This window comes from Talaromyces amestolkiae, assembly GCF_001896365.1.
Source record: "Talaromyces amestolkiae strain CIB chromosome Unknown scaffold15.1, whole genome shotgun sequence".
NCBI lineage: Eukaryota > Fungi > Ascomycota > Eurotiomycetes > Eurotiales > Trichocomaceae > Talaromyces > Talaromyces amestolkiae.
In genome coordinates, this window is record NW_024468051.1 from 837,152 (window position 1) to 861,756 (window position 24,605).

General features: G+C 43.1%; 5 protein-coding genes across 5 annotated transcripts; 2 read left to right on the forward strand and 3 right to left on the reverse strand.

Moving 5' to 3' along the window:
* Window positions 1-18: 18 nt before the first annotated feature.
* On the forward strand, window positions 19-2,557 carry BHQ10_007501 (uncharacterized protein; the record flags this gene model as incomplete). Its single annotated transcript, XM_040880204.1, has 2 exons — window positions 19-1,363; window positions 2,418-2,557. 2 exons carry the CDS (start codon window positions 19-21, stop codon window positions 2,555-2,557), a joined length of 1,485 nt encoding a protein of 494 aa, XP_040736004.1.
* A 618-nt stretch (window positions 2,558-3,175) lies between these two features.
* On the reverse strand, window positions 3,176-4,485 carry BHQ10_007502 (uncharacterized protein; the record flags this gene model as incomplete). Its single annotated transcript, XM_040880205.1, has 3 exons — window positions 3,176-3,738; window positions 3,790-4,069; window positions 4,150-4,485. 3 exons carry the CDS (start codon window positions 4,483-4,485, stop codon window positions 3,176-3,178), a joined length of 1,179 nt encoding a protein of 392 aa, XP_040736005.1.
* A 2,395-nt stretch (window positions 4,486-6,880) lies between these two features.
* On the reverse strand, window positions 6,881-7,504 carry BHQ10_007503 (uncharacterized protein; the record flags this gene model as incomplete). Its single annotated transcript, XM_040880206.1, has 2 exons — window positions 6,881-7,367; window positions 7,428-7,504. The coding sequence occupies 2 exons, from the start codon at window positions 7,502-7,504 to the stop codon at window positions 6,881-6,883; spliced, it is 564 nt and encodes a 187-aa protein (XP_040736006.1).
* Window positions 7,505-15,037: 7,533 nt separating this feature from the next.
* Window positions 15,038-17,502, forward strand: BHQ10_007504 (uncharacterized protein; the record flags this gene model as incomplete). Its single annotated transcript, XM_040880207.1, has 5 exons — window positions 15,038-15,375; window positions 15,436-15,697; window positions 15,751-16,073; window positions 16,127-16,500; window positions 16,553-17,502. 5 exons carry the CDS (start codon window positions 15,038-15,040, stop codon window positions 17,500-17,502), a joined length of 2,247 nt encoding a protein of 748 aa, XP_040736007.1.
* Window positions 17,503-20,744: 3,242 nt separating this feature from the next.
* On the reverse strand, window positions 20,745-21,696 carry BHQ10_007505 (uncharacterized protein; the record flags this gene model as incomplete). The annotated part of the gene is made up of 2 exons (XM_040880208.1): window positions 20,745-21,571; window positions 21,621-21,696. The coding sequence occupies 2 exons, from the start codon at window positions 21,694-21,696 to the stop codon at window positions 20,745-20,747; spliced, it is 903 nt and encodes a 300-aa protein (XP_040736008.1).
* Between the last annotated feature and the right edge of the window lie 2,909 nt (window positions 21,697-24,605).

Consider the following 24,605-nt stretch of genomic DNA (forward strand, 5'->3'; position numbering starts at 1 on the left):
GGAAACACCTTCATCATCATGGAGGAAGAAGGTTTGAAAGACCTCCAGGGTAGCTTGCGCCCCGACTTTTTCCATGGCTACGCCACTGCTGCAACGCAGGTCGAAGGGGCATGGAACCAAGACGGAAAAGGTCCTACAATCTGGGATACGTTTGCTCATAACTCAGGTCGAGTAAAAGACAAAAGTACACCGGATGATGCTGTTCGCTCTTATGATCTGTATAAGCAAGACGTCAACCTAATGAAGTCTTACGGAGTCAACGCCTACCGATTTTCATTGTCGTGGGCGAGGATAATTCCGCTAGGCGGAAAAGATGATCCAGTGAATGAAAAAGGGATCGAGTATTATTCGAATCTGATTGATGAACTTTTGAGCAATGAAATTACTCCTTTTGTGACTTTGTTTCACTGGGATGTTCCACAGGCTTTGGAAGACAGATATGGTGGCATGCTTAACCAAGAAGCTTACACCCCAGACTTCGTCAGATATGCAACGGTTTGTTTTGAGCGATTTGGAGACCGCGTCAAGCATTGGATAACATACAATGAACCTGGCGTTTATGCGCTTGCTGGGTATGCCGCTGGCGTTCATGCACCGGCACGATCATCTTTCAGAGATCGAAATGATCTCGGCGATTCCTCGACAGAGCCTTTCATTGTCGGACACACGCAGCTCGTATCACATGGACAAGTTGCTGGATTGTATCGAGAAAAGTTTAAGCCCACACAAAATGGCATGCTTGGTATCACCCTTCACGGAAATTGGTCGGAGCCGTGGGACGCAAGCGATCCATTGGATCAAGAAGCTGCGGAACGTGCAAGAGAATTTGAAATCGCCTGGTATGCCGACCCAGTCCATAAAACTGGAGACTATCCGGCGTCAATGCGAGCGCAGCTAGGTGACCGTTTACCTCGCTTTACGGAGGCAGAATCAAAGCTGGTTTTAGGTAGCTCTGATTTCTACGGAATGAACAGTTACACTTCATTCTACGTTCGTCACAAGACTACTCAACCAGATATCAATGACCACAAGGGAAACATTGACCAATTTGATGAGAATAAAGAAGGAGTTCCCAGAGGACCAGCAAGTGATACTTATTGGCTCCGAACCTCCCCATGGGGGTTTCGGAAATTGCTAAACTGGATCTGGGCGCGATACCACAAGTCAATCTATGTTACTGAAAATGGAACGACGGCGAAAGGCGAGAATGACATTCGCCCTACGACCGAGAAGTCTCAAATTATAGACGATCAATTCAGAATCGACTTCTTCAGGGGTTACGTAGGAGAGCTTGCCCGTGCGGTTAAAGAGGATGGCGTGGACGTGCGTTCGTACTTTGCTTGGACGTTTACTGATAATTGGGGTAAGTAATAAGACTTCTATGGGGCAAAGTCCATCTATAAGTATTCATAGTCTAACGTACAGCTAACGCAATTCGCAGAATGGGCTGCCGGGTATACAGATCGATTTGGAGTGACATTCATTGACTTCGACGCACCTGACAAGACGCGTTACCCTAAGCAATCAGCGTACTACCTCAGAAGCTTGTTCGAACATCTCATAGCAAAATGATGGCAAATGTAGAAACTTCATTGTTTGCACTGACTGCGGGAATTGCCAACGACTCAATATTTGATTTGTCTAGACTGAGGACCTTTGCTTTCATTAGATTGATACAACATTAGTAACAAGGAGTAAACTATATAATCTTCTCTTACATTCTACTATTTACTCACTATCTATTCAATTGTCATTATAAACGTCATTCCAAAGGTTTTCTTTGTATCGATCCAGGGCAACACAAACGCCCATGGAAGATACGCGAAAACTTACCTTACTATAAAAGTGTCGGTCTTCCGATCTGGGGGGCGATTCTGTTCAGTGTCGACACGGCATACCACGTGGATGCCATACCACTCAAGAGTCAAATCTTCGTTGATCACAATAAATGAGCAATATGAAATCATAATGCTCAACAGTTTAGTAGGCAAAGAAGTGCCTTAGAGGTTCCAAACCAGATATGAAGCAGCCTATGATATCGGTAGCCTTTACGATAACCGAGCAGCCATTCCAAGACCTTCTGCTAACACATGATTTCAGCACATGGAGGGGATTGAAAAGTTGTATAAGCAGTGTCGATTCCCTTCCTTGATCTGGTTTCTCTCCTTCTCTCGATCAACAACCCTCGACACAAATCATCTTTTGATCTTACACTTTCAATATCCTCGTACTCTCACTTCACAACAACACAAATCCAAATCATCGAAGCTGATTCAATATGTCGAACCAGATGTCAAAGAGTGATGCTGCTCGCATTCAGCCTCTCAATGTAAGGCCTCCCATTGGCTCACTCGTAACCTTACTCCGCATGCTCCTAACACATCCACAGGCCTTTAACAGCTGAGATATGAGCTCAGGAGGCGTTGCCGCGTGCGTGCAATCTGCAGCTGCTCGTGATGACAATGCTCGTGCTGCTGGGACCACTACCAGCAGTGGCAAAGGCAACAACAACACCGGCGCTCATAATGCCAACAACGCTGGTGGAAAGCAGAAATAGATCATCTACCACTTTGACATTCTCCTACCAGCAGTGGCGACTGGAACCTTCGATTCGGCTTTACACGCCGTTCCTTCGAGCTGTGGCGAATGTCTTAGTTTTACGGTTACTAGATTTTGTTCTTTTGCAATTGGATAGAAGAGGTGAATCAGGGTTGGCAGAGTTTGTTGGATATGGATGATATCATGGGCTTGTATGTTCATCTCTCAGAAGTCAAGACGATTTAGGATTTATCCTTCATAACAATCCCAATTTCAAGTGGTCTTACATATCACCTTTCCATCATCATTCCAGATCTACTTATCAAAGGATATCATTGGAATTAACGTAATCGAGGCCGATCCAAGAAATGATTAAGAATGCTACAATCCGTAATGCACTCTGTTGTTGCGACACTTCTTAGTCTTAAATTAGGCTTGTGTAGCGAAAACGGAATGAATCAAGTCTATTGTCAAGTTTCTAACTGTTCCAAGCATAACGAGCCGTGGATCAAAGCCCCAAATTTCTATACCTGCACATGTCTTTTGCTCTGTTTATGCCATCCTCAACCTCCGTTATGCCCACCACATCAGAAACCATGATATTAGTAATGCTGCAAAAAATATCATAAGAGTCGTCTCAAAACTCAATAATAGGCCCTTTATATACCTTCTTAGCTCTCGAAAAGTAGTATATAACGGTGAGAATCATAACTCCAGCAGTTGCAACAGCGCTATAATTCATCGTGGCCGCCGTTACTTGCGCGGTTGGCGGCCAAAAGCTGAAAAATACGGCGACAAGCATGTATGCGATGGCGATCACATTTACCACAACTCCCGAAATTCCTTTGAGGTGGAATGGTCCCCACACAAGCATTGCCCCAGCTGTGTTAATGATAGGTTCGTCCACTTCTGGCAGGATCCCGGAGCTGTTGCGACTTCGGTAATCGGCCATTTCCAAGATGCCACCGGTGCATCGTCGATATAGCAGTAATATGCAACAGACCATGTATGATAGGTATAGTCCAGATGTTGACATCGATGTCAGGTCGTTGAAAGCTACTGGTGAGCCCAATGGGAGTAGCCCCAGAAGGCAGGAAATGACAGCCGTCAGTATCACGGAGTTTACTGGTATATTTGTTCTCTCTGAAACTTTACTCCAAATACGCCAACCTGGAACGCCGCGATCACGCGAGAAAGCCCCTGAATTTGGAATTAGAAAAAAATTCCATCACGGCACGGTCGATTACTTACAAAATTGCCGAGAAGTCGTTGCCAAAACGCCAGTTACCGCACAGGTGCCCATAATGACTATGATCGTGGACATTATGCAAGTACCAGTTATCGAGTTGGTTGCCTGGTAGAATATTTCCATGAAAGGGTATCCCGTTTTGGACTGTAGTGCAGCTTGAACGTTTCCCATGCAGAACAAAGTGGCAATCAGGATGGCAAATCCCATCACGCCATTTAAGATGAGGCTGAGTAGGATTGAGATCGGGATGACCTTTTGCGCATTCTTTGTTTCCTCGGCCATCTATAACAACATTAGAAAGCTTGGTCATTTTGGAATATATTGAAGCTTTCTAAGGGTATACTGAATCCTTGAACACTTACGTGAACTGCGGCATCACTACCAGCAAATGCAAATACCGCCCCCATCAAGCCAACAAGCGTGGATATACCCTGTGTAGGCCAATCACCACTATTCACCCAGGTCGCAAATACATCCTTAGCAGTGCTATAATCCGACATGTAAGTCACTGGAATGAGAATAGCAAAGAAGCCAAGGATATGTAGAACCAGAATCAGGCCTTCAAACTTGGGCAGTAGAGACCCGCCGACAACGTTGATCGTCACAGAGAAGACTACGACCGCCCAATATAAAAGAGTTCCATGCCATGCGTGTGGTACGTAATTAGGACGTGTCAAGATGATCAAGCCTTCTATCATTGTACTGTTTAAGTAGCAACCCGTGGCAAATGTAGCCTGCCAGCCGACAACGGTCAACCAACCTATTCATTCGATATCAGCATATTGTTGGAGGTTATATAAGTGTAGTCTACAAGTAGGTGTATTTACTTGCCTGTGACATAACTTGAAAACTTTGATACATTTCTTCCAGCGAGCATGGAGCACCAATGATACTGTCCACCAGTTGTAGGGGCCCTAAAAATAGGGGGTTAGCAGGGAGCCATCATATGTCACGTATTAGACATTATATATCATCTCATGAACCACAACTCACATTGAGACCATCTCTGAAATGGAAATAAATGTTGCTATCAAACCAGCCCATACTATCAAGAATCCATATACCGCGCCTGCGGGTCCACCACTATCACAGTCAGGTATATCAGTAACGGTTCACCAAATCAGATGATATATCTGTGTTTGCAATAACGATAAAACTTAGTTTCGGTGTTTCACGTACTTTTGTAATGGTTGTAAGAATGTTCTGTGGTTGGATATTAGCTTAGAACGGAGGAACGATGAGAGCACGGTACATACATCAATTCTGCTTCCCAGGTAATTAAAATTGAGGTACTGAAGCCAAGCACGGCCATAGACCCGAAGTTGCGCTATTTCAGTACAGGAATTTCAATCAGGAAGTGTCTTTGTTTGCGTTGATCAAGGATATTGTTCACTTACTGTCAATATCTCGCGCTTMCCCAAACGAGCCAATTGGGTTTCATCTCGGTGCTTGGAGGCTCTAGAAGTACCAATTTCTCTTGACGTAGAATGGGGGTTCCATCTTCTCATTTTCAGGTCCTCCATTGTTGCAAGTTTTGAAGGCTTGCAGCGAATATTATCAAAGGGGTTCCGAGCAGAATGGCTAAAATTACGATCAAGGCCGAAGAGTCTGAAATATCAAGAGAAAAGTAGTCCAAGAATGGGAAACTGACAGTCACTGCGTTATGTAGGCAGAAAAGAAAGTATAGTCTGAAAAAGGACGTATTTATTCTGGGGAACAATTAATAACGTCTGCTCTTGCATATTTAGGTCAATCTTTAGTTCATTATTCGACGTATTCTTTAAGACCAAATAAATCGCCGCCACAGTTACACTGTGGCGGCGACACAGGAGCCCCGCCTACCTGAACCAAGCTCGTACATTCAACATTCAGCGCTCATTGTATACTGTTGTGATTGACATAGGAATACCCAAGGCTACATCTTCTAACGGGCCCTATGAGTAGGATCCAGTAATGGGATAGGAGAAAAAGAAAAAGAACGCGTATGTAGGCCATGAATCAAGTTAAAAAAGCCTCACCACAAGGTTTAATCTGGACATCATGATAGAGATGCCCCTCTCCCAAGATTGAAAGAATTCTTTACGGGTACTATATCCAAGGAGATGGTTATTGGTGTTCACATTTAACCATACAGTCAGGATTTTGCCAAATGGTCATTCTACCATTCCGTCTTTCGACTTCCCTTCTTCCGTCTCCATATCCATAAGTCAATGCACCTCCAGCCAGCTTTCTTTGTGTCCACTTTTATTCAAAGAGATTCTGAGGTTACATCTTGATTGTTTCGTTGATTACTCGCAGTAGCGCTCGAAACTCCTTATGCTATTACACCGTTCACCCCATGTTTGCATGTTTGGAGCAAGATCTTCAGGTCTATATACATATCCCAAGATACCTTTCAACCTTCGAAGTTTTTGCTGTCTCTACGCTTACATCAATTAGTTTCTTGATGTCAGTGTTTAAATTCGTTTACGCTATTTGGACTGACGTCGGATATGAACAAGTTCAATCCAATTCCCTACGTCGGACGTGCAAACAAAGAATAGAAAGTCAAAATCTTGGATGAGCGAATTCCTGGAATCGAAACTCGAAATATGGTCAATCATTTGCTCGGGTCTTTTCTAGGAAGAAATTTCCGCCGAATATCTCCTGTGGCATGATTCAACATTGAAGTGTCACTCGGAAGGCTTTCGAGCTAGTTCAATAGAGCTTCTTTGTTTCAACAAGCCACATCGAAGTGTCATCAAATGACCCTTTGGTAAGCGAGATTGTACTACGAAGGCCTTTTTGGCTCAATCAAACTTTTTCGAAAAATTATACTACATTTTTGTGTCACTTATGAATTCAGATCACAAAATATCGTCCATTTTGGCCAGCATCATAAATCTAATCCTTTGATACGAATATGTGTATTGAAAGTGTCCTAGCTAGTCACCAGGATTCAATGAGCGGAGACTTGCTAGTAACATCATCATGATTTACATTGTGATGAAGAATTTTATAAGGTTAAAATAATCGTCTATCGTCTGATATGAGTCGGCACCTATAGATACAAAGAATGAAACAAAACCTAGTCCAGAGGTCATGATAGATATATCAAGCAGATTCTTCCGGCTCTGCAAAATAAGCATGTCGACGATCCTCAAGACGTTCCTCAACCACCGTCCAAGTCCTCGTTTCCCTAATAATCCGTGATTGACTAGTTTGGCTGCTTCCATCCCAATCCGGCATAGCATTCGGGTCTGCGGTCACGACAGTCTTAACATAAGGCATATTCTCGTTTCGTTTTCCACGCCCTGTAATGCTGCGTAGGGCGAAGGAAATTCCTCTGGATCCGATATGTGAGACGCTGGTGTTGTTCCCTGTTTGGGGGCTTGTTTTAATCGTCAGCGTATCTAATCGCATTCCTGATGACTGGAGGCTCTCGAGGAACGGTTTGAATTGGGGGGAGCATGCGGTGACATTGCTCATGCAAATAGCTACTTGACTTGCAATGGTTGCAATCCAGGGTTCGTACGTGCTGTCGTTAGCTGCGAAGGATGCATTGAGGGTAGTGATATGCACCGTGATGGCAGCAATAACACTAGAAGAAACGATTACCGTGTTAGTAATCGTTTGTTTCTCTGTCTTTTATCGTACTTACAGCACTCGCATACCGAATACAATGGCAAGTCCTATTTTCATACTGAGTTTGGTACGAATCCGTGCAATGATGACCATTGTATAGATTAAAATTCCCACATCGGTGAGGATATCTCCTATACTGAAAAAGTCGTTCCAAATTCTCTGTAAACAAACAACAAATGTCAGACCTTTTTCACTTGACTAAAAGACTAACGCTATGGAATAGAATCATCTTGACGCAGAATCTCACCTGATTGAAACAATTTTTACCCAGATAATTCCACGGCTCTGGAGGTTTGCACTGTACAGCTCCAGTAATCAGGAAACTGAGGGCCCACCCCCATGTAAAAATCATCAGGCCCATGGCGACCTTGTGATCCAAGGGGACCACAGTAATGCTCCTGACGAACATAATGAATGATATTTTCGAGAGCGTCATTGTCATTATAATAAGTTCGTGCTGAGCATATATGCATTTTTGGATTGTGGTTATTTGCTCTTGGGTTAACGTTACGATGTGTCGACCATAGCCGTTGATACCGGCAATGGATACACAGATGACTTGGCCGATATCAAAGATCTGCATGGAAACAAAATTGTCAATTCCAGTCTCTTGAAGTGGATGACTTCCAGTAAACAGGGAGCTCTCTTTAGAACGTACCGCAGAAAGAATCATGATATAATCATCTTTGTGAAGCTTGCGAAAGATCCATAACTTAGTTCCAAGTCGAATCGAAACAGCGATCATTGCAACAACCAGCAAAAACCATGTCACGACGTCAACCGCGGGAGTCCGCACATCTCCAACAAACCGTGTAACCATAATTTTGGATGTATGTATAGGACGCTATAGCATTGTAAATCTCGGTTCTTGTCTCACAATTTTCGGGGAGGTAGCAGATATATGAAAAAACTTATCAGTGAAAGATGTATTACATGTTCAAGAGTAAATTTATTCAACATTTGAAACAGCATTTGACGACCGAATTGCTAGGCAAATTCGAAAACATGCAATGAATAATTAGGGCTTGGCTAGCCTCCTATCGAAGTATCTGCCCCCTGGCCAGAGGGTTCCCCCAACTCCAATCAGGAACAAGATATCTAGACAATAGAGTCATTCTTTGTATGCGGTTTAGTTCTTGCTTTGTTATTCCATTTTTTATTAGCCCTGCCATCTCGCTCCAGTTCGCGCAGCGCTCTCGCGTTGTAGCATCTCAGGGTTGTGCGGGGGAAATACGACGAGTTACACAGATACGTACTCATACCCAATGGCGTGTCCTCACTGACTCGCAGAGATCGAGGTTACTATTTCGAGGGAATCTTAGGCAGTCCGGATTGGGACTTGAATTAGTGTGTTACTTTGCGAAAATAGCACATGAGATCTACTATGCATCCTGGTATCATACTCTTCTCTATACCTTCAATATGAACAGAGGTCAGTGGCCTGGAACCTTCCAAGTCATAGATCAGATTTCACGAGATGAAGGAGTCAATACAGGAAGTCAGTGTAGTGGCAGTTTATCAGCAGTTTAATCGCGCTGATCTAGTGACTAGAGGTTGCATTCGCTGTGCAGCCTTTGTAGAAGCCAGCCGCACGTGCCCACATTCTTGAACAAGGGAAATCTTCGATCTACCGATGACCAGGGTCTCGAGTCTACTTTCTTTGTTTCGACACTATCAGTTTACAGGTCCAATACATTCGAGATTGCGTTCCTATGCATCGATGTCAAAGCTTTCGATTGTCTGCATTTTCAGTGGATTTCGGATAAGCCAGGAAGAGATGAAAGAAAGGCTTTTCCACAAGGAACGATTGGTGAAATGCATGCCGAAATTAGATGAAAATGGGAGAAGGTATAGATACACGGTGTTTCCCTTCCTTCTTTGTTCAGTGACTCGAGATATGTTGGAAATCTCATTGGCCGAAAAAACAAAGGTTGCCCAATGAGGCAACTATTGGATCGTTCCAAGATTTTCTAATGCGGACGCCCCGATTTTCTCCTTCACTTTGTTGCTTTCTACAATTGAGCATCTGCGATACTTCTTAAAATTGCTAACAGAAAAGTTACACATATGTACTATAATTCGAAGAATCAGACTCCCCGGTCTGTTACAGCGCATTGCATGAGCGGCTTTACATAATTTGCAACTCTTTAATTTCTCGGCGCCACTCCCGTTGCCTAATCCATAATAGGTTTAGACTGGTATTCCAGTATTTTACGACCCGTATGGGACGTAAGAGTACCATTGTTTTGGTAAGCTTGGCATGGTTTGTGCATACGGAATTTTAGCTACTTGGTTGTGATGTGATATATAATGGAAGAAGCTTGCATTGACTATGCAATATGGTCGGAAACAGCTCCCTTTGATTGGACAAAATGAAAATGGCTTTGACAAAGAGAGGCTGTATTACTTCCTTTTTCTTTTGCTCCTAGAAGGCTACACGACTTTACATTCCCTTTCTATGCTAAGAGCATGAGAGGATGCCCTAATACTTCACTGCTCAGATGAGAGCATTTCTTCAAACTCCGAGGCAACTACGTTCACGGTATGATTAATGTACAGTATTTGTACTGGACAGATGTGTAGAAGAAGATATCTACATTGCTTTGTTTCTCTTCTACAAGTGTTAGTTATCAACATCAACCATAGGGTCCTAGAATAGGTTCCCGCAGACTGGAAAACTATGGAAACTTCTTCGCGAAACGACTTCTTGGGGTTCGCCAGTCGAAGAGCACTACATTCGCACACTTACAGTACACTACTTTGCAGGTTCAGAGTAACAACCAAACTCTCTTCTCTTTCATCTGAAACAGTGCCAAGAAACGCTATTATAGAAATGGTCTAGCATAGGAATAATGTTAATCCAGAAACCTGTTGATACCAATTTTTATTTACAGTACATGTACGGTGATAAAATACAAATCTAGAATATTCGAGTTGGGGGCCGGGGCGGATTGAAGGGGCTCTTGCACTACCAAACTTTTCAAGGTTCGATCGTATATAATAAACCGCTTTTCGACTGCACTCAACAGTGTTCCTTACACTCTTTCATAGTTTCTCAAAGCCTGCGCCAAGAGGAGCTAAACCACTTGTAGTCTGATTCCTATGGCAACCATGTTCGTGGCATGACGCATTATACTAGAAGACATGCGCTCTGCACGCTGTGGCCCTAAAACAATGAAACAGGCAGAACACTGATGAGTGCTCAGAAACGCCTAGCCATATACAATTCAATAAAAGCAAAACAAGTCGGATAATAAAGTTCTCCCCATAAAAGACTCGGATATGTAAAATACAGCACTGATAGCAAGCAATAAATAATTATATATAATAAAGAGAGATACTTAGAAAGTAATATAATACTTGCAACTAAGACCCTTACTCCAAGTTTAAAAATTAAAATATTGGGTATAGTTTAGCTTTGCAGCTTACATGGCGTTAAAAAGACATTCGCAGATGCCTTGCATATAGACTTTATTATACTATAGTAGCAAAATAATCAGCAAGGACTTATATATTAATTCTTTTCTATATGACCTATAATTAATGCTGCAACAGCTAAAGGTCATTTATATCAACAAACAGCTCTATCAGGACTATAAGAGTACATTGTCTATCTATTTGGCATTAATAAATTATTAAACATTTCTATTCTCTAATCATATATAACCAGAATGGCAAGCAACATAGTACCAACAACACCCAATAGGTGACTGCGTCCATAGCCCCTTGATGCTTCATTGTATCCAATATTAAGAGAATTATTCCGAAAACCCACGCTTCGTAACCAGTTAGGAGTCGGACTATCCTCCACTAATACATCAGAGTGATAGTTATCAATAACCCCCAAAAACCGAATTTTGAACTTTCCTTGGACAGTATTAAAGTCATCAATCTCGAGAGTTGTGTTATCAATTGAGACATTGGACAGCATATATGGATAGGCCGTAAAATATCCATCTAGTGTTAGATTTGCCGTGAGATTATCAAACTGGAGGCCGAGTACCGGGTATGTCCAGTTCCAATCCACATTGTCCCACCAAGGTTCAGTGATAACGTTAGCTTCCCACTCGCTTCTGTCAATAGTGGTGTTGCAGGAAGTCATATTGGGATAGAGAATCTGTGGTCCCTGTGGGGGTATCAAGGAACTCGATAGGTTGTACGGGGCCCCATTGGTTTCCGTTAAGCTGATGTTGAAGTAGGGTTCAGTTATAGTGGTATTTTCTACCCACCTGTACATATTTTCAGGGCTAATCAAATCAGTATAACAGATAGACACTGAATATCAGTGGATATTTGTTAAACGCTTACTTATTCGAAAATATTCCACCCCCATTTGGTGGGTACTCAGTCCAGACTTCATCACTAACTGACAGCAGCGGTAACGACGAAAAGTTAAACCCTGATGGCCAGAAGCCCAGCAGCAAAGTGAATGGATTGCCAGTATGATCGTACTTGCTTGGCTGAGTGATGGCAAGTATAGAGCTATACTCAAAACTGAACGTCTGGTCTTGTAAGTTAGGACATACAGAATAATTGACTGTTGCTCCAATCAGAGGCGTGTATTCAACTGTCGCAGTTGCGTTGTAGTACCTAGATTTGGATATTTGCCTTAGATATGTGATTATAAAATACGCCGTGACATCAGACGTACGATCCGATCCAGTTGTATATTCCAATCAACCCTGCCACATTCTGCGGGCGAAAATTGTATGAGGGGTCATAAGCTGGATCTATGCTGGCAAACACGGCCGTAATTACCAGGCAAAGGACAAGAATCCTGCACTGTGAACCAAAAGGACACATTGCTGTGTTTTAAGCAATTGCTTTGTATCTAGATGATGAAAGATCGAATCTAAGAAACAAGAAAGGAGATGAGCCGCATTAATGTAAAGGGTCCCTACATGTCCTATAAGATATCCCAATGGTGGAGGGGGACATGTGTTACATTGAAAGCCGAGCCATGCCTTTCCGGTGTGATAGGGTTGCATTTCGCATGGAACCTTCTGGGAATAAATGAAAGAGTGCAACACCCCGACACCGGTTTTGCCTCTGAGTTTATCACATCTCATTTGAATTTTTTGATACAGTAATGCAAGTCTTCGTCCCATTCTAGAATATCGCTGATATCCCTAAAATTAAATCTTCGAAGGAAATGAAGGAGAGGACGAAACGGATTTCTGGTTTTCGGTCAAGGTGCCCAGCCAGTACAGTAATTCACATTAGCGTGTATCTTATTACCACTCAGTACCAAAGATGAAAAATTACAGGGACCAGGGTTATTCCGGATCTAGCTATATGTATACTAGGGTTTCTTAATATGGTTTCAGGTGAAAGAGAAACTCTATTATTAAAAGATTAATATAGCATTACTATATATCTAGCAGCTCTCCAAAGAGACATTCAATCCCAAGACAATTATTTTTAGGGTTAATATAATATTTATGTAATTTTGCATCAACTATATCAATAATCAGCTATATTTTGCATGCTCCTTATCAAAGAATTAAAATATCCTACTATGGTTGACCCCGGTGATTTCCCTAGTAGGGTTTTTTGTGCAGGGGTCAACTACCAATCAAATTTACCCAATTCTGCCAATTCTGCCGATTCTGCTAAATTTAAATTACATAAATTTTTGCTTACTACACTAATATTTAGTATAGCCACCTTCAGCAGCAATCACAGCCTCACACCTAGACTGCATAGAATTAATCAAATCCTTAAGAAATTGATCTAGCAAAGCATCCCAAGAAGCCCGTACAACCTCACGTAATTGATCATAAGAAAGCTGCTCATCATTTGGATATTACTCCTAGATCCAATCTTTCATCCAATTCCATACGGCTTCAATTGGATTCAAATCCGGAGAGAACGCAGGCCAATATATAGGATATATACCCCTGATTCATAGCTCCTCTTTTGTTTCCTTACTTGCATGCCCCGGTGCGCCATCCTACATCAATCGAAGATATTGAGATTGTTATCGATTGAGGCGTATATATCCATCAATAATAGGAACTATTCTCGCACAATAGCTCTTGGATCTAATAGTCCCCCATTCTTTCTTCTAAAATAGACATGGACCCTTGATATCACTATAAAATGAAGCCCAAAACATCCATCCGCGCTTCCAGGCAGGGGTTTTACGTAGACATATAGGATCTAGCTCTTCACCAGCTTTTCTAATAACCCAGATTCTCGTATAAAAGCCTGATATAACCCATATCTCATCAATCTAAAGGATTTGATTCCATTACTTAATTGACCAATTAACGTGCTCTAGAGCCCAGGCTAAATATACACGTTTATGTTTATCCTTTAAAGGAGACTTCCGTAAGGCTTTGCAACATATATATCCTCTTTTTTTAAGCGCTCGCGATAATGCCGTAGGTCCAACTGGAAGATCGAGCTCACATATTACCTTATAAAAAGGCATACGGCGCATACATTTTAAGGCGCTTATCCATTCAATAATATAATTAACCTCATCTTCAGAGAACTTTAGAGTCCGGCCTCGGGCCTTTTTAGGTATAGCACATTGGCTTTAACACGTATATTGAACTTGGTCATACGTAATAAGAAGCATTTTAGCAATCTCAAGATACATAAATCCAGCATCTCATAGTGCTAATATATAAATCTGGTCATCTCTATCAAGCCGTTTAGAATAGGGCTTTGATTCTGCTCCTAAATCTGCTTCTAGAGCACTAGGGGGCTCTGGGGTGGTAGGCATATTGATGGTTGATTAGTTAGAGCGCGTCCCGGAGCGCGTACGAATATAATTCTCAAGGTGTAAGTAATAACTAATATAGGAAGGCGGTAAGGGCTTCTTCGTTGACCGCCTACACCCCTGCAAGGCCCACCGTACTAGGGAAATCACCGGGGTCAACCGTAGTACTATTAACAACAAAGAGTGCTAGAATTATTAATAAAAGTAATTTTATATAAGTAGCTACTATTAAAGCTATATATTCTTACTATTATTTCTACTTATAAGAGTTATAATAGTTATATATTCCTTAGATCACTAGTGTCAGAAGCTTATCTATAAGATCTACAGCTTCTATCTTAAAGCAGAGTATCCTATACTATAGTGCTAGGCAGTCTTATATCTTTAAATATTTTATTACCTAATTTTCTAATATAATTAGCCTGTACTAGATATAAGGTGTCCTAGTTTCCTATAGTTTTCATTTAACTAATTATTCTTTATCACACTCTTCATAGATGCCTTCTCTGGCAGCATAGTGATAGAAGGATTCAAAAAAAAAGTCTATAACCTACTATATTAGATTTTCAATTTGTACCCGGGCAGCGGCACTAGACTCAAAGGGGAGCGATTTTCGGCTTGCGCGGTACAATGCCTTCCGCCACGCACTCGATAGATCTATCACCACGCACTCCATAGGCAACCATTCGACCCACTGCTCCCAGTCATAGTCACCAGTTCAGTCCTACTTGTTCTGTTCTGCAAGTACCGTTTTGTTTCGAGCAATTTGGCAATTGTATATGTACTTCGCCAAAATTCCCGTAAACCTTACTAATATTCTCTCCTTAACTCCCTCTTTTTTCTTCTTAATTTCATCATTATAGACTTCTCGATGGGAATCTATTCGCTCCTGCTCGATGCCTAACAGACATTGGTCTGGTGATTCTGATGAATCAGAGACAGAGAGTGGAAGAAGCCTTTCCAGCTGTCATACTGCAGATACGGATATCACCAAGCCTGATGATAAATTCAGTAGTATATCGGCTCCAAGCCTGATTCCACGGTCTCGACGAAGTATACAGCGGTCCCAACCACCACATGAGGACAATTCTGCTCAGATCACTACTTCTAAGGGCCGTGTGTACGAGGATCCGGATGTTGATACCACCGAGAGGCTCTCTGATATCGACCCAGATTTCAACAAGGCTGATGGCACAAAAAAATTAAGGAACCGCGTAATTGATCGTTGGCATCGGTTTGTCCAGCACTAGACATGCCTCCTATGTGGTATGGATTTTCACTAACTCTTGCACAGATTTTGCCAGAAAAGTTTAGAACGTGAACCGGATTGCGCTCGATGGAGCGACCCAGAAAACGCTCTTCGGCAAGCGTCCGCAGACTGTATATTTCAATTCTTGAAATGGTGTTTCAAACTAGAATATGGAATAGACGGCCGAAAGCTGCCGGGATATGGCCATGCGGGCACTTTCAACACCGATTGGAAATATTTTCGAATTTATTACCAGAATGTGTTAGGCAAAAAGATGGATAAAGCAATGGAGAAGAGCCTCCGTACGGTATGCTACTGTCAAATTTATGATATTGTGATTGCTGGACTAACATATCATAGGGCAGGCAATGGTTAATCAAGGAGAACAAGTTAGGTACCCAGCCACGAGACAATGTCCCAGTGTACATTGACGATATGATCAAATTCAATGAGACGATCCTGCAAACGCGCAAAAAAAGGTTTTTACTCGGCATCCAAAGGATCATGTTGTGTCTGGCCCTGATGCTTGGCCTTTTTACTGCGGGCCGCAAAACCGCGATTTTGAAACTACAGTACAAGCATCTTCGTATTAGTCTACTCCGAAATCCCTATGGCGGACCTCCTATACTCGACATTGCCATCAAGCCCGAGTATGTCAAGTCCTTTCTTGGGATTACAAATCTGTATGTCAATCAAATGTCTGCTGAAAAGTACATCAAATCTGATCTCATGGCAGGAATACGTTTTCTTTTCCCGAGATCATTCTTGGTGTCTCCCTTGTGTTCAGTCCGCATGTATTTATCATGGGACTGTTGCTACATGCGAGGGCTTTCAAGGCTGATATTCGATCCATGGATGATGTTCGAAGTCTTTTTGTAATGCGTGGTTGTCAAGAGTTACCATTGCCATTAGAGGAGGCCATGGATGATTATTACCTGTTTTGTAAAGTGGACATGATCGATGGAAAGCCCCAGATCCTTCGGAAGGAGCCAATGAGTGATGGTCACTACAACAGCGCTATACGGACCATCTCGGAGATTATCGGACTCCTAGCATGGTTCTTTTTCCATCAATTCCGGTATGGCACAGGGGGAATCCTTGACGATACCGGTACGTGTCTTGATTTCTTCTACATGGCTTTTTATTGACCAGAGTGCAATAGAATGGGTGAGTGACTCTAAACGCAATTTGGTCCTCCATCATGCCGATACTTCCACCTTCCTCAAATACTATCGTCCCAGACAACATACAGACATGCAAGAAGCGGTCTTCGGGCTGAAGCCAGATGAGGTCATCCGTCGAGCTTTGACTAGCATCTCGCGTTACGCTGATAAACGACGACCACGTTACCTGGACGACACTCAAAAAGCTCTGGTGGAAGATGATCCCGAGTTGCAAACGGCTATCAGTAACCGGGATGCCCTGCTGGACAAATTTCAGCAAACTCCTAATCTCATACTCGGACAGGAAGTCGCCGAAGCAGAACGTAACATCAAAAATACGCGGCAACGGTTGCGGTATCGGAAGAAAAAGGAAGTCCGACAAGCCTTTAGCGACGAGCAAGCAGTCAAAGATATCAATGCCCAGCGTGCTGGAGAGATACTATCCGAAGACGACGCTTTGAAAGAATCAGAGTCGGAAGATGATACACCTCCCGAACAGACGATGCTTGTGGAAGGGTTAATGGCTGTCCCGGTAGAATGGACGCTCGAAGGCGAATGGAAGCGACGTAACGTTGGTACCGAAGTTATTATCATGTATTGTGATTTTGAAGAAGGTGGACCACTTCGAGGCCGGCCGAAACGCAAGCGAAGCGAGAGAGACGTCGAGGGGCTTTCAACAGTAGAAGCAACTCCGACAGAAGTATTGGAAGATGATGAACAGCCTCTCGAAAGGAAACGCAAAAACCAGGAGCCCCGTGAGACTCCCGAAAAACCCCTGGTTTGCTTCCAATGTGGCAAAAAGTACAGTCAGTACCAGAGCCTTCTAAGACACTTCCGGCCAAAGCATATGAACGATCGACGATGCAAATCCTGCGCCGATGGAATGGAGTATCTTGAGCAGATGCATTGGCAATGTCATGTTGCTGCAGTACACCAGTTGAATGTATAACTATAGTTCATAATAGACTTTCAAATTTAGGACTTTCAAGGGTGTTTTGATGCGTTGTCACGTGCTCATGTAGGCCCTAATCGCGAGGTGGCATATGTGGTTCGTGGACCAGAATATGTTGAAAATCATGAATTAGTTCTGACATAACAAGTATTTCACAAGGCTATCTCTAACGGGTTTCTCGATTATATTGCATCACGTGACTACATACATTGGGTATTACATAATTCATAAGCCCGTATCCTTAACTTCAATCGCGTGGTGTTAGTTCCCGTGCGATCTTGTAGAAGTCCTTGCGATTAGCGGTCCCCTTCAACGAAAAATAGCCAGCTGTAAAGCCGCTCTACTCAAAAAATTACAGGGAAGAATTCTGCCTCAATCGAAAGCCGTGAGGAAATCAGTTTCTGTGCGATGGTTATAGGAATGGGTCGAAATGATGCGAAAGCATTGCCGAACTCCAGGAAGGCTCGCTGTGAGGATGAATAAATTAGATTCAACCCCACTGAGGATTCTGTCAGCACATGGATGGCTTATCAAATAACATAGATCTTACACGAGCAGTGCCACTGGGGCGGAATCGTAGGTTTCATCGCTGGAGTGTAAAAGGATGATTGTGACAGTCAGTCGGACCACACCCGTTATCACGGTTCTATCTTGCAGGAAACGTTAACGATGCAATAGATTCATTTTCCCACGGACCAAATCCTACATGAGAAATACCAGCATCATCGCAACAACGCGCACCTTGTACGCAGCGGCCAGTTGCGAGGATATGACCAAGGAAACCGGAAGCATTGTCAATGTCAGATCGGAGATGATGTTCAACACAGCAATCGCTACATAGACTGCGCCGCGGTTGAGGCACTGCCCGGTTTCAGCTGCATTCCACGACTTGGAAACCGGTCGACATGCGAATATTAAACACCCCGATGTCGTGATTGATCCTATGATGACGACGGCGGCTACACAGTAAATGCTGGTACGAAAGCGACCTCGATTCGACGTGAGTCGATAGAGAAACAATAGCTGCGCAATTTTCGCTAGGCAGAAGCTGGACATGAATAGACATATAGCACTGAGATATAACTAACCAAGCGTAATCAGCATTGGAATTTTGCAGAGGTTCCAAGGATTTCGCTACCATCTGAAATTGATTAAGCGTTGACAAATCAAGATCAACAATGTGAACCCCAAGTCCCGCATGGTTGAGAGCATCTACGCTGGTCAGTGCGTATCATTGTGGATGAGAAGCGTACTCACACAATATCACTGACTGGGTACCCACGGACAGCCCCTAAGATCAGTTTAGCTTCTGCTAGACGATGGTGATGTGAAGGTAATTGGTACCCAAGAGATGAGCAGACAGACTGTGGCCTTATCAACTCCAAGAACCTGAAGAGAGCAGTTGAGAAAGCATACCATCGTCAGCAGTGAACTGCAACGAAGTGCGACGTTTCACTGCAAGATGAATGGCCAAGGAGATCGTGCTTAGAAACAGTCCCGTGATCAGTGTATCTTGAATAGGCGAGTAAAGATATGGCAAGCGTATATTTTCCAACATCTTGCGTCTCAAGCTTCTTCCTTTGCGGGTCAGCGATCTCTTCCTACCATCGACCAATTGATTATAAATAGAGCATCTTTCCATCTAGTATAAATACATGCCCTAGATGAACACAAGAATTCAATTCAATCTCATTACGATCGTATGTTGGTGGATATTATTGCATGAGTATAGACTCATAGGCAGTTTTTCCCCATAACCAACATCTAGATAGAAATGGTTACTATAGTCATCTGAGTCCTCAAAGCCCATTTGGATATAAACAGGCATCACTCCGAGTGATACAAATAAATGTATCCTAACCCTGTGTATCAGAAGTCACCCTTGACATATTTGACGCAGCACTGTTTTTAGACAATTCAGAATCAATCCATATTTGCATCTGGGGCGCCGGGCGTTCCGTCCGGTTTGAGACCGCTAGGGGTACGTTCCCGTTCGGCCCATGTTTCCATTCCGATTTTGGGTCACGGCTGTTCCCGTCTGGGTCACTTCAATGCAAGGTTGCTCTTTATGACATCGGATTTTAAGATCATCGCCTGTCTTAAAATTTCTCGATCTTGAGCATGGAAATGGAGCCCATTACGACAACAGATCGCTGTTCCGTTTGAACACCGTTATTGCACACCCATCCCGGCATGGAAAGCTTTTATCGTGACTTCAACGATTTGATAACGCAGATCTAAGCGGCGAAGCCATCACTATGCGACCTGCGGGACGAGCTATTGTCGGTACACTACAATGTACTGCTGCACTGCTGCGAAGTCTTGTAGGCTGATTGAAGATTCCACTACACTCATCCTTCGCTTATCCCATAGGGCGGAAACGGCATTGTGTGGTAACGAACTTCATTGATCATGCCATTGTTTCTGATACTTAAGTAACAAATCCTTGAGGAGGCAGAGGAATGAATGCTTTATAGTAACATGTAAAATGAAGCCAGCCCAGTTTTCTTAGCATCAACTTAGCATTCCCATGTTCAATTGAGCATTACTTGGAAACACAAGAACGTATTTGAAGCATTTTAATGCTAGCATTAACCATGACAAAGTATGTAGAGATAAAATATCGGGGTGACTTCCACTGCCACTGAATCGATTGATATCCTGATCCTCTATATATGTATAGTCTTGTTTGACGTGCTGAATTGCCTTCTTGGGTAACAACCATATTACATATAGCATCGGAATATAGTCAACAGAACGAGATTCATTCACTCTTCTCCACCAGCTTCCTCAATTTCCACCTCTGGCTCCTGATCTTTGTTCTGATCCTTTCCATGGTGAAAATCTTCTAGCGTCTTATTGACGGGGATGGGGTAGTAGTTTTTCTATTCATTGTCAATTCGAATATGAGAGTAGGAAGCCGAGAAAAACACACTAAGTTCAAGGTAGCAGAAGACCAGAGCCCTTCTGGATCAGAGCAAAATGTGGTGACACGGCCCGTCTCCCGAATTCGAACACCCAAAAATACTTCCGCATCGCAGAGAGTGCTCAGGTCGACTGCTTTCAGAAGAAGGTTTTTCATTCGTCTGCTGCGCCTCTGGAGGGCCTTTCGTCGTTCAATCTTAGGATCCATGGGGTGGCTCAATTGTAATACAGATATTGCTTGTCCAATATTTTGGCAAAGGGACTCGTACTATATTTATGTCTGCTTTTTCTCATTCTATATCTTCAGGCATAGACTAGTCAAGAGATTCCTTCTCCCAGACGATCCTCCAACCGTTGTGTCGAGAATGACAATGGCAGGTGGTTGCCTGGCCCTGTGCTCCCCTACGAGCACCGATCAGTTCCGATAGTATGTCCACGTTCAGCTGAGATGCAGATTCCTCAAAGGGAACCTCTGTTACCACGACGTTGTGAAAACCGATTGAATGAAGAGTTGGTTGGTTGGCAGCAAAGAACCGCTTCAGAGTGTCGTAATCAATCATCATATCACACATGTCAAGCTCATCAATGTTTAGATCCCATTGTGAAAGCACCTCCACGGCGGAGTCAGACTGCGTCATCTTGAGACTGCGCACTCCAACCAGTAATTTCTGTAAATGAGCAGATAGAGACATCAGATCTGGGATCTCATACTGGTGCCCGGTCTGAATTTGAAATCCCCGCAAATGAATACTGTCGACTTGGTCTAGGCCCCACTTCGATCTGTCGGACAAGGCTTGTGCAACGACTTGTACGTGGTGTGTATACAGCCCATCACTAATATCGATGTTGTGATCGATATATGCTTCTAGCCATGGTTTCCTTTCCAGGGGCACACAGAAATGCACCGTGAGCTCTTTCAAGCGTGGGAAAACACACAGAGCTTTTGATAGTGCTGCTTGATCGATTCTATTCTCAAGGATCTGATTCTGTTTCCTGCCGATATTTCGCATGGTCTGAAAGATGGCCATATACGGCGCACATTCACTTGGTCGACATCCCAGATCGGCCTGAGATTTTGCCACTTCCACATAACTTTCCGGCGTCAACATGGAAGACTTGAAGAAGTCGAAGTTGGTCACATCTCAAAAAGGGTCAGTTTGGAAAGGACAATTTTGCTGGATACCTCGTACCCGGTTTCAGTAACTGTGGGGCCACATATGTGAAAGCTGTCACCCGTTCGCATAGGGCCGACGATGTAAGGCTCATCAGTGAGCCGAGACTGCTCCTCGAGAACCCTACTCGTACTGACCGAAAGAGAGATGGAATACATAGTGCTCTCATTCTCTTGTCCACTAGCGATAACTTCTTGACTTCCCACGACGGTAGATGAGAAATAATGAGCAAGATTATCTCCACCGGCAGCTGCATGATGATTTGACGAAGAGACTACTTGAGCTAAATTTGCTGTAATATATGTGTAAGCTGCGAGGCATGAAGCTGCGCCAATGAAGTTAAAATAGATTTTCTAAAACACCGAAATTTGATCCACTGCAAGATCGAGAATCATTGTGAACTGCTCTCACATTTTGGGAACAGAGCTGGTACTCGAATTGGAATCAGTGAGAGGAAATGCATTTGTTCCAAAGGAGTTACTAGTAATTCGGGAACGGTGCTACACTGATGTTGGGACCGATGCCAGAAACGGACACGGTCCTGTTCAGAACTGGTCCCGTCATGATTGATCACTATACCCTAAACGTCGTAGTCAGGACTATCACACCGTTATATTATCAAACACAGCAAGACATGGTAGTGACAGCAAGATCAGATGAGATACTGCCATCCTGTCAAAATTATAGTAACCGGAACTACAGTATCTCGTTGGAAGGATATCAGATACTTCTTAAGTTACAGGGTGCTCCACGGTAGCGTGGTAGAGCTGTGCTTGGTGCATAAACCTGCCCGTTTGTGATTCATTGGGCGCCTTCGACTGCTGCAGCGAACGAAGCTAGTTCATATCAAGCTTCACAAAGCGTTGCTTTGGTTGCTGATTACATATAAGGATTATCGGAAGTATACGTCTAAGCCTCCCCTAAGGAAGTCTCCACTCCGAGGTTCGGCCTGCTTGCAGCAAATTTGGGTCGACATATAAAGTATCTGGTATGTGATCCAGTTCTGGAAGATGCGAGACTTGGTGGGAACGAGAGAGACTACCTAGCAATGTTAAAAGTATGTACATTACAGCTTATAATTGTTTGAAAGTTTTATTATGATAAATCTCTGCGTTGTAGGTTTGAAGGATGATCTGCTATATCTCCAAAAAATACGGGTCTATAGAGTCATCATCAGCTCGTCTTTGGCTGGCTCTTTGAGTTGGGAAGCTGCGGCTTAAAACTAGTATACAGCTAAAGCATGCTAGCATTTGAATTACTGGGATTTCATAACATACATAGAACAAATCCCAAGGTTTGCGTTAGTGAAGTAAAGAAGATCCCAAGAGTCAGGCCCAAGATGAATTATCATATTCTATATTATATTCCCTTTAACGGCATAATAAACACCTAAAAAGCCATAAGCATAAAGGGAATTCTAGGGTCCACAACTGGTAGGTCTCGAGGGAGAGACGTTGACATATGAATGATAGAGGCCCCCCCCTCTGCATTAGGAATGGCTTCAAGAGAGCAGTGATCCGGAACGGAAAAACTGTAAAAATTTCCGTTTGGTGTCGTGTGCTCCGTCTTGTGCGGTAAGRTATCCCGTTTGGYGTCGTATGCCCCGTCTTGTGCGGTAAGAAATCCCGTTTAGTGCCGTACGCACCGTCTTGTGCGGTAAGAWATCCCGTTTGGTGCCGTACGCTCCGTCTTGTGCGGTAAGATATCCCGTTTGGTGTCGTATGCCCCGTCTTGTGCGGTAAGAAATCCCGTTTGGTGYCGTAYGCYCCGTCTTGTGCGGTAAGAAATCCCGTTTGGTGTCGTATGAACGGTCTTGTGCGGTAAGATATCCCGTTTGGTGCTGGTATCAGTCCGAGTTGGTGTTAGTTCGAGTTGGTGTCATTCCAAGTTGATCTCGTTTCGAGTTGATCTCGTTCCGAGTTGGTGTCAGTTCGAGTTGATCTTATTTTGAGTTGATCTCGTTCCGAGTTCATGTTAGTTTGAGTTGGCGTCAGTTTAAGCTGATCTTGTTCCGAGTTGGTGTCATTTTGAGTTGGTATTAGTTCAAGTTTGTGTCAGTTTAAGTTGGCGTCAGTTCAAGCTGATCTCGTTCCGAGTTGGTGTCATTTCGAGTTGGTATCAGTTCAAGTTCGTGTCAGTTTAAGTTGGCGTCAGTTCAAGTTGATCTCATTCCAAGTTGGTGTCAGTTCGAGTTGGTATCACTTCGAGTTAGTGTCATTCCAAGTTGATCTCGTTTCGAGTTGGTGTCAGTTCGAGTTCGTGTCAGTTCGAGTTGGTGTCAGTTCAAGTTGATCTCGTTCCAAGTTAGTGTCAGTTCGAGTTGATGTCAGTTCGAGTTGGTATCACTTCGAGTTAGTGTTATTCCAAGTTGGTGTCAGTTCGAGTTGGTGTCAGTTCGAGTTGGTGTCAGTTCGAGTTGATCTTATTTCGAGTTGATCTCATTTCGAGTTGATCTTGGTCCGAGTTCATGTCAGTTTGAGTTGGCGTCAGTTCAAGTTGATCTCATTCCAAGTTGGTATCAGTTCGAGTTAGTCTCAATTGAGTTGATATCATTCCAAGTTGGTGTCAATTCGAGTTGGTGTCAGTTCGAGTCGGTGTCAGTTCAAGTTCGTGTCAGTTCGAGTTGGTGTCAGTTTGAGTTGGTAATAGTTCGAGTTGGTGTCATTTCAAACTGATAGGTAATTCCGATCTGTCAAAGTTTCCAAAAGTCCAAACGTAGATTTTCTAGTAGTAATTGGCTTGTGATTAAACTAAAATCAATACACAAGGCTCTCCCAAGTTAACGAAATCTATACTGACATGATTGATCAATCACTTTGGGACTACGTAAGAGGTTTACATTTGTAAAGTTGTACATATGTAAGACATTCACATTTGTAAGAGGTTTACRTTTGTAAMAGKKKTACAWATGTAAGAGACTTACATTTGTAAGACATTCACATTTGTAAGAGGTTTACGTTTGTAAAAGTTGTACATWTGTAAGAGAYTTACATTTGTAAGACA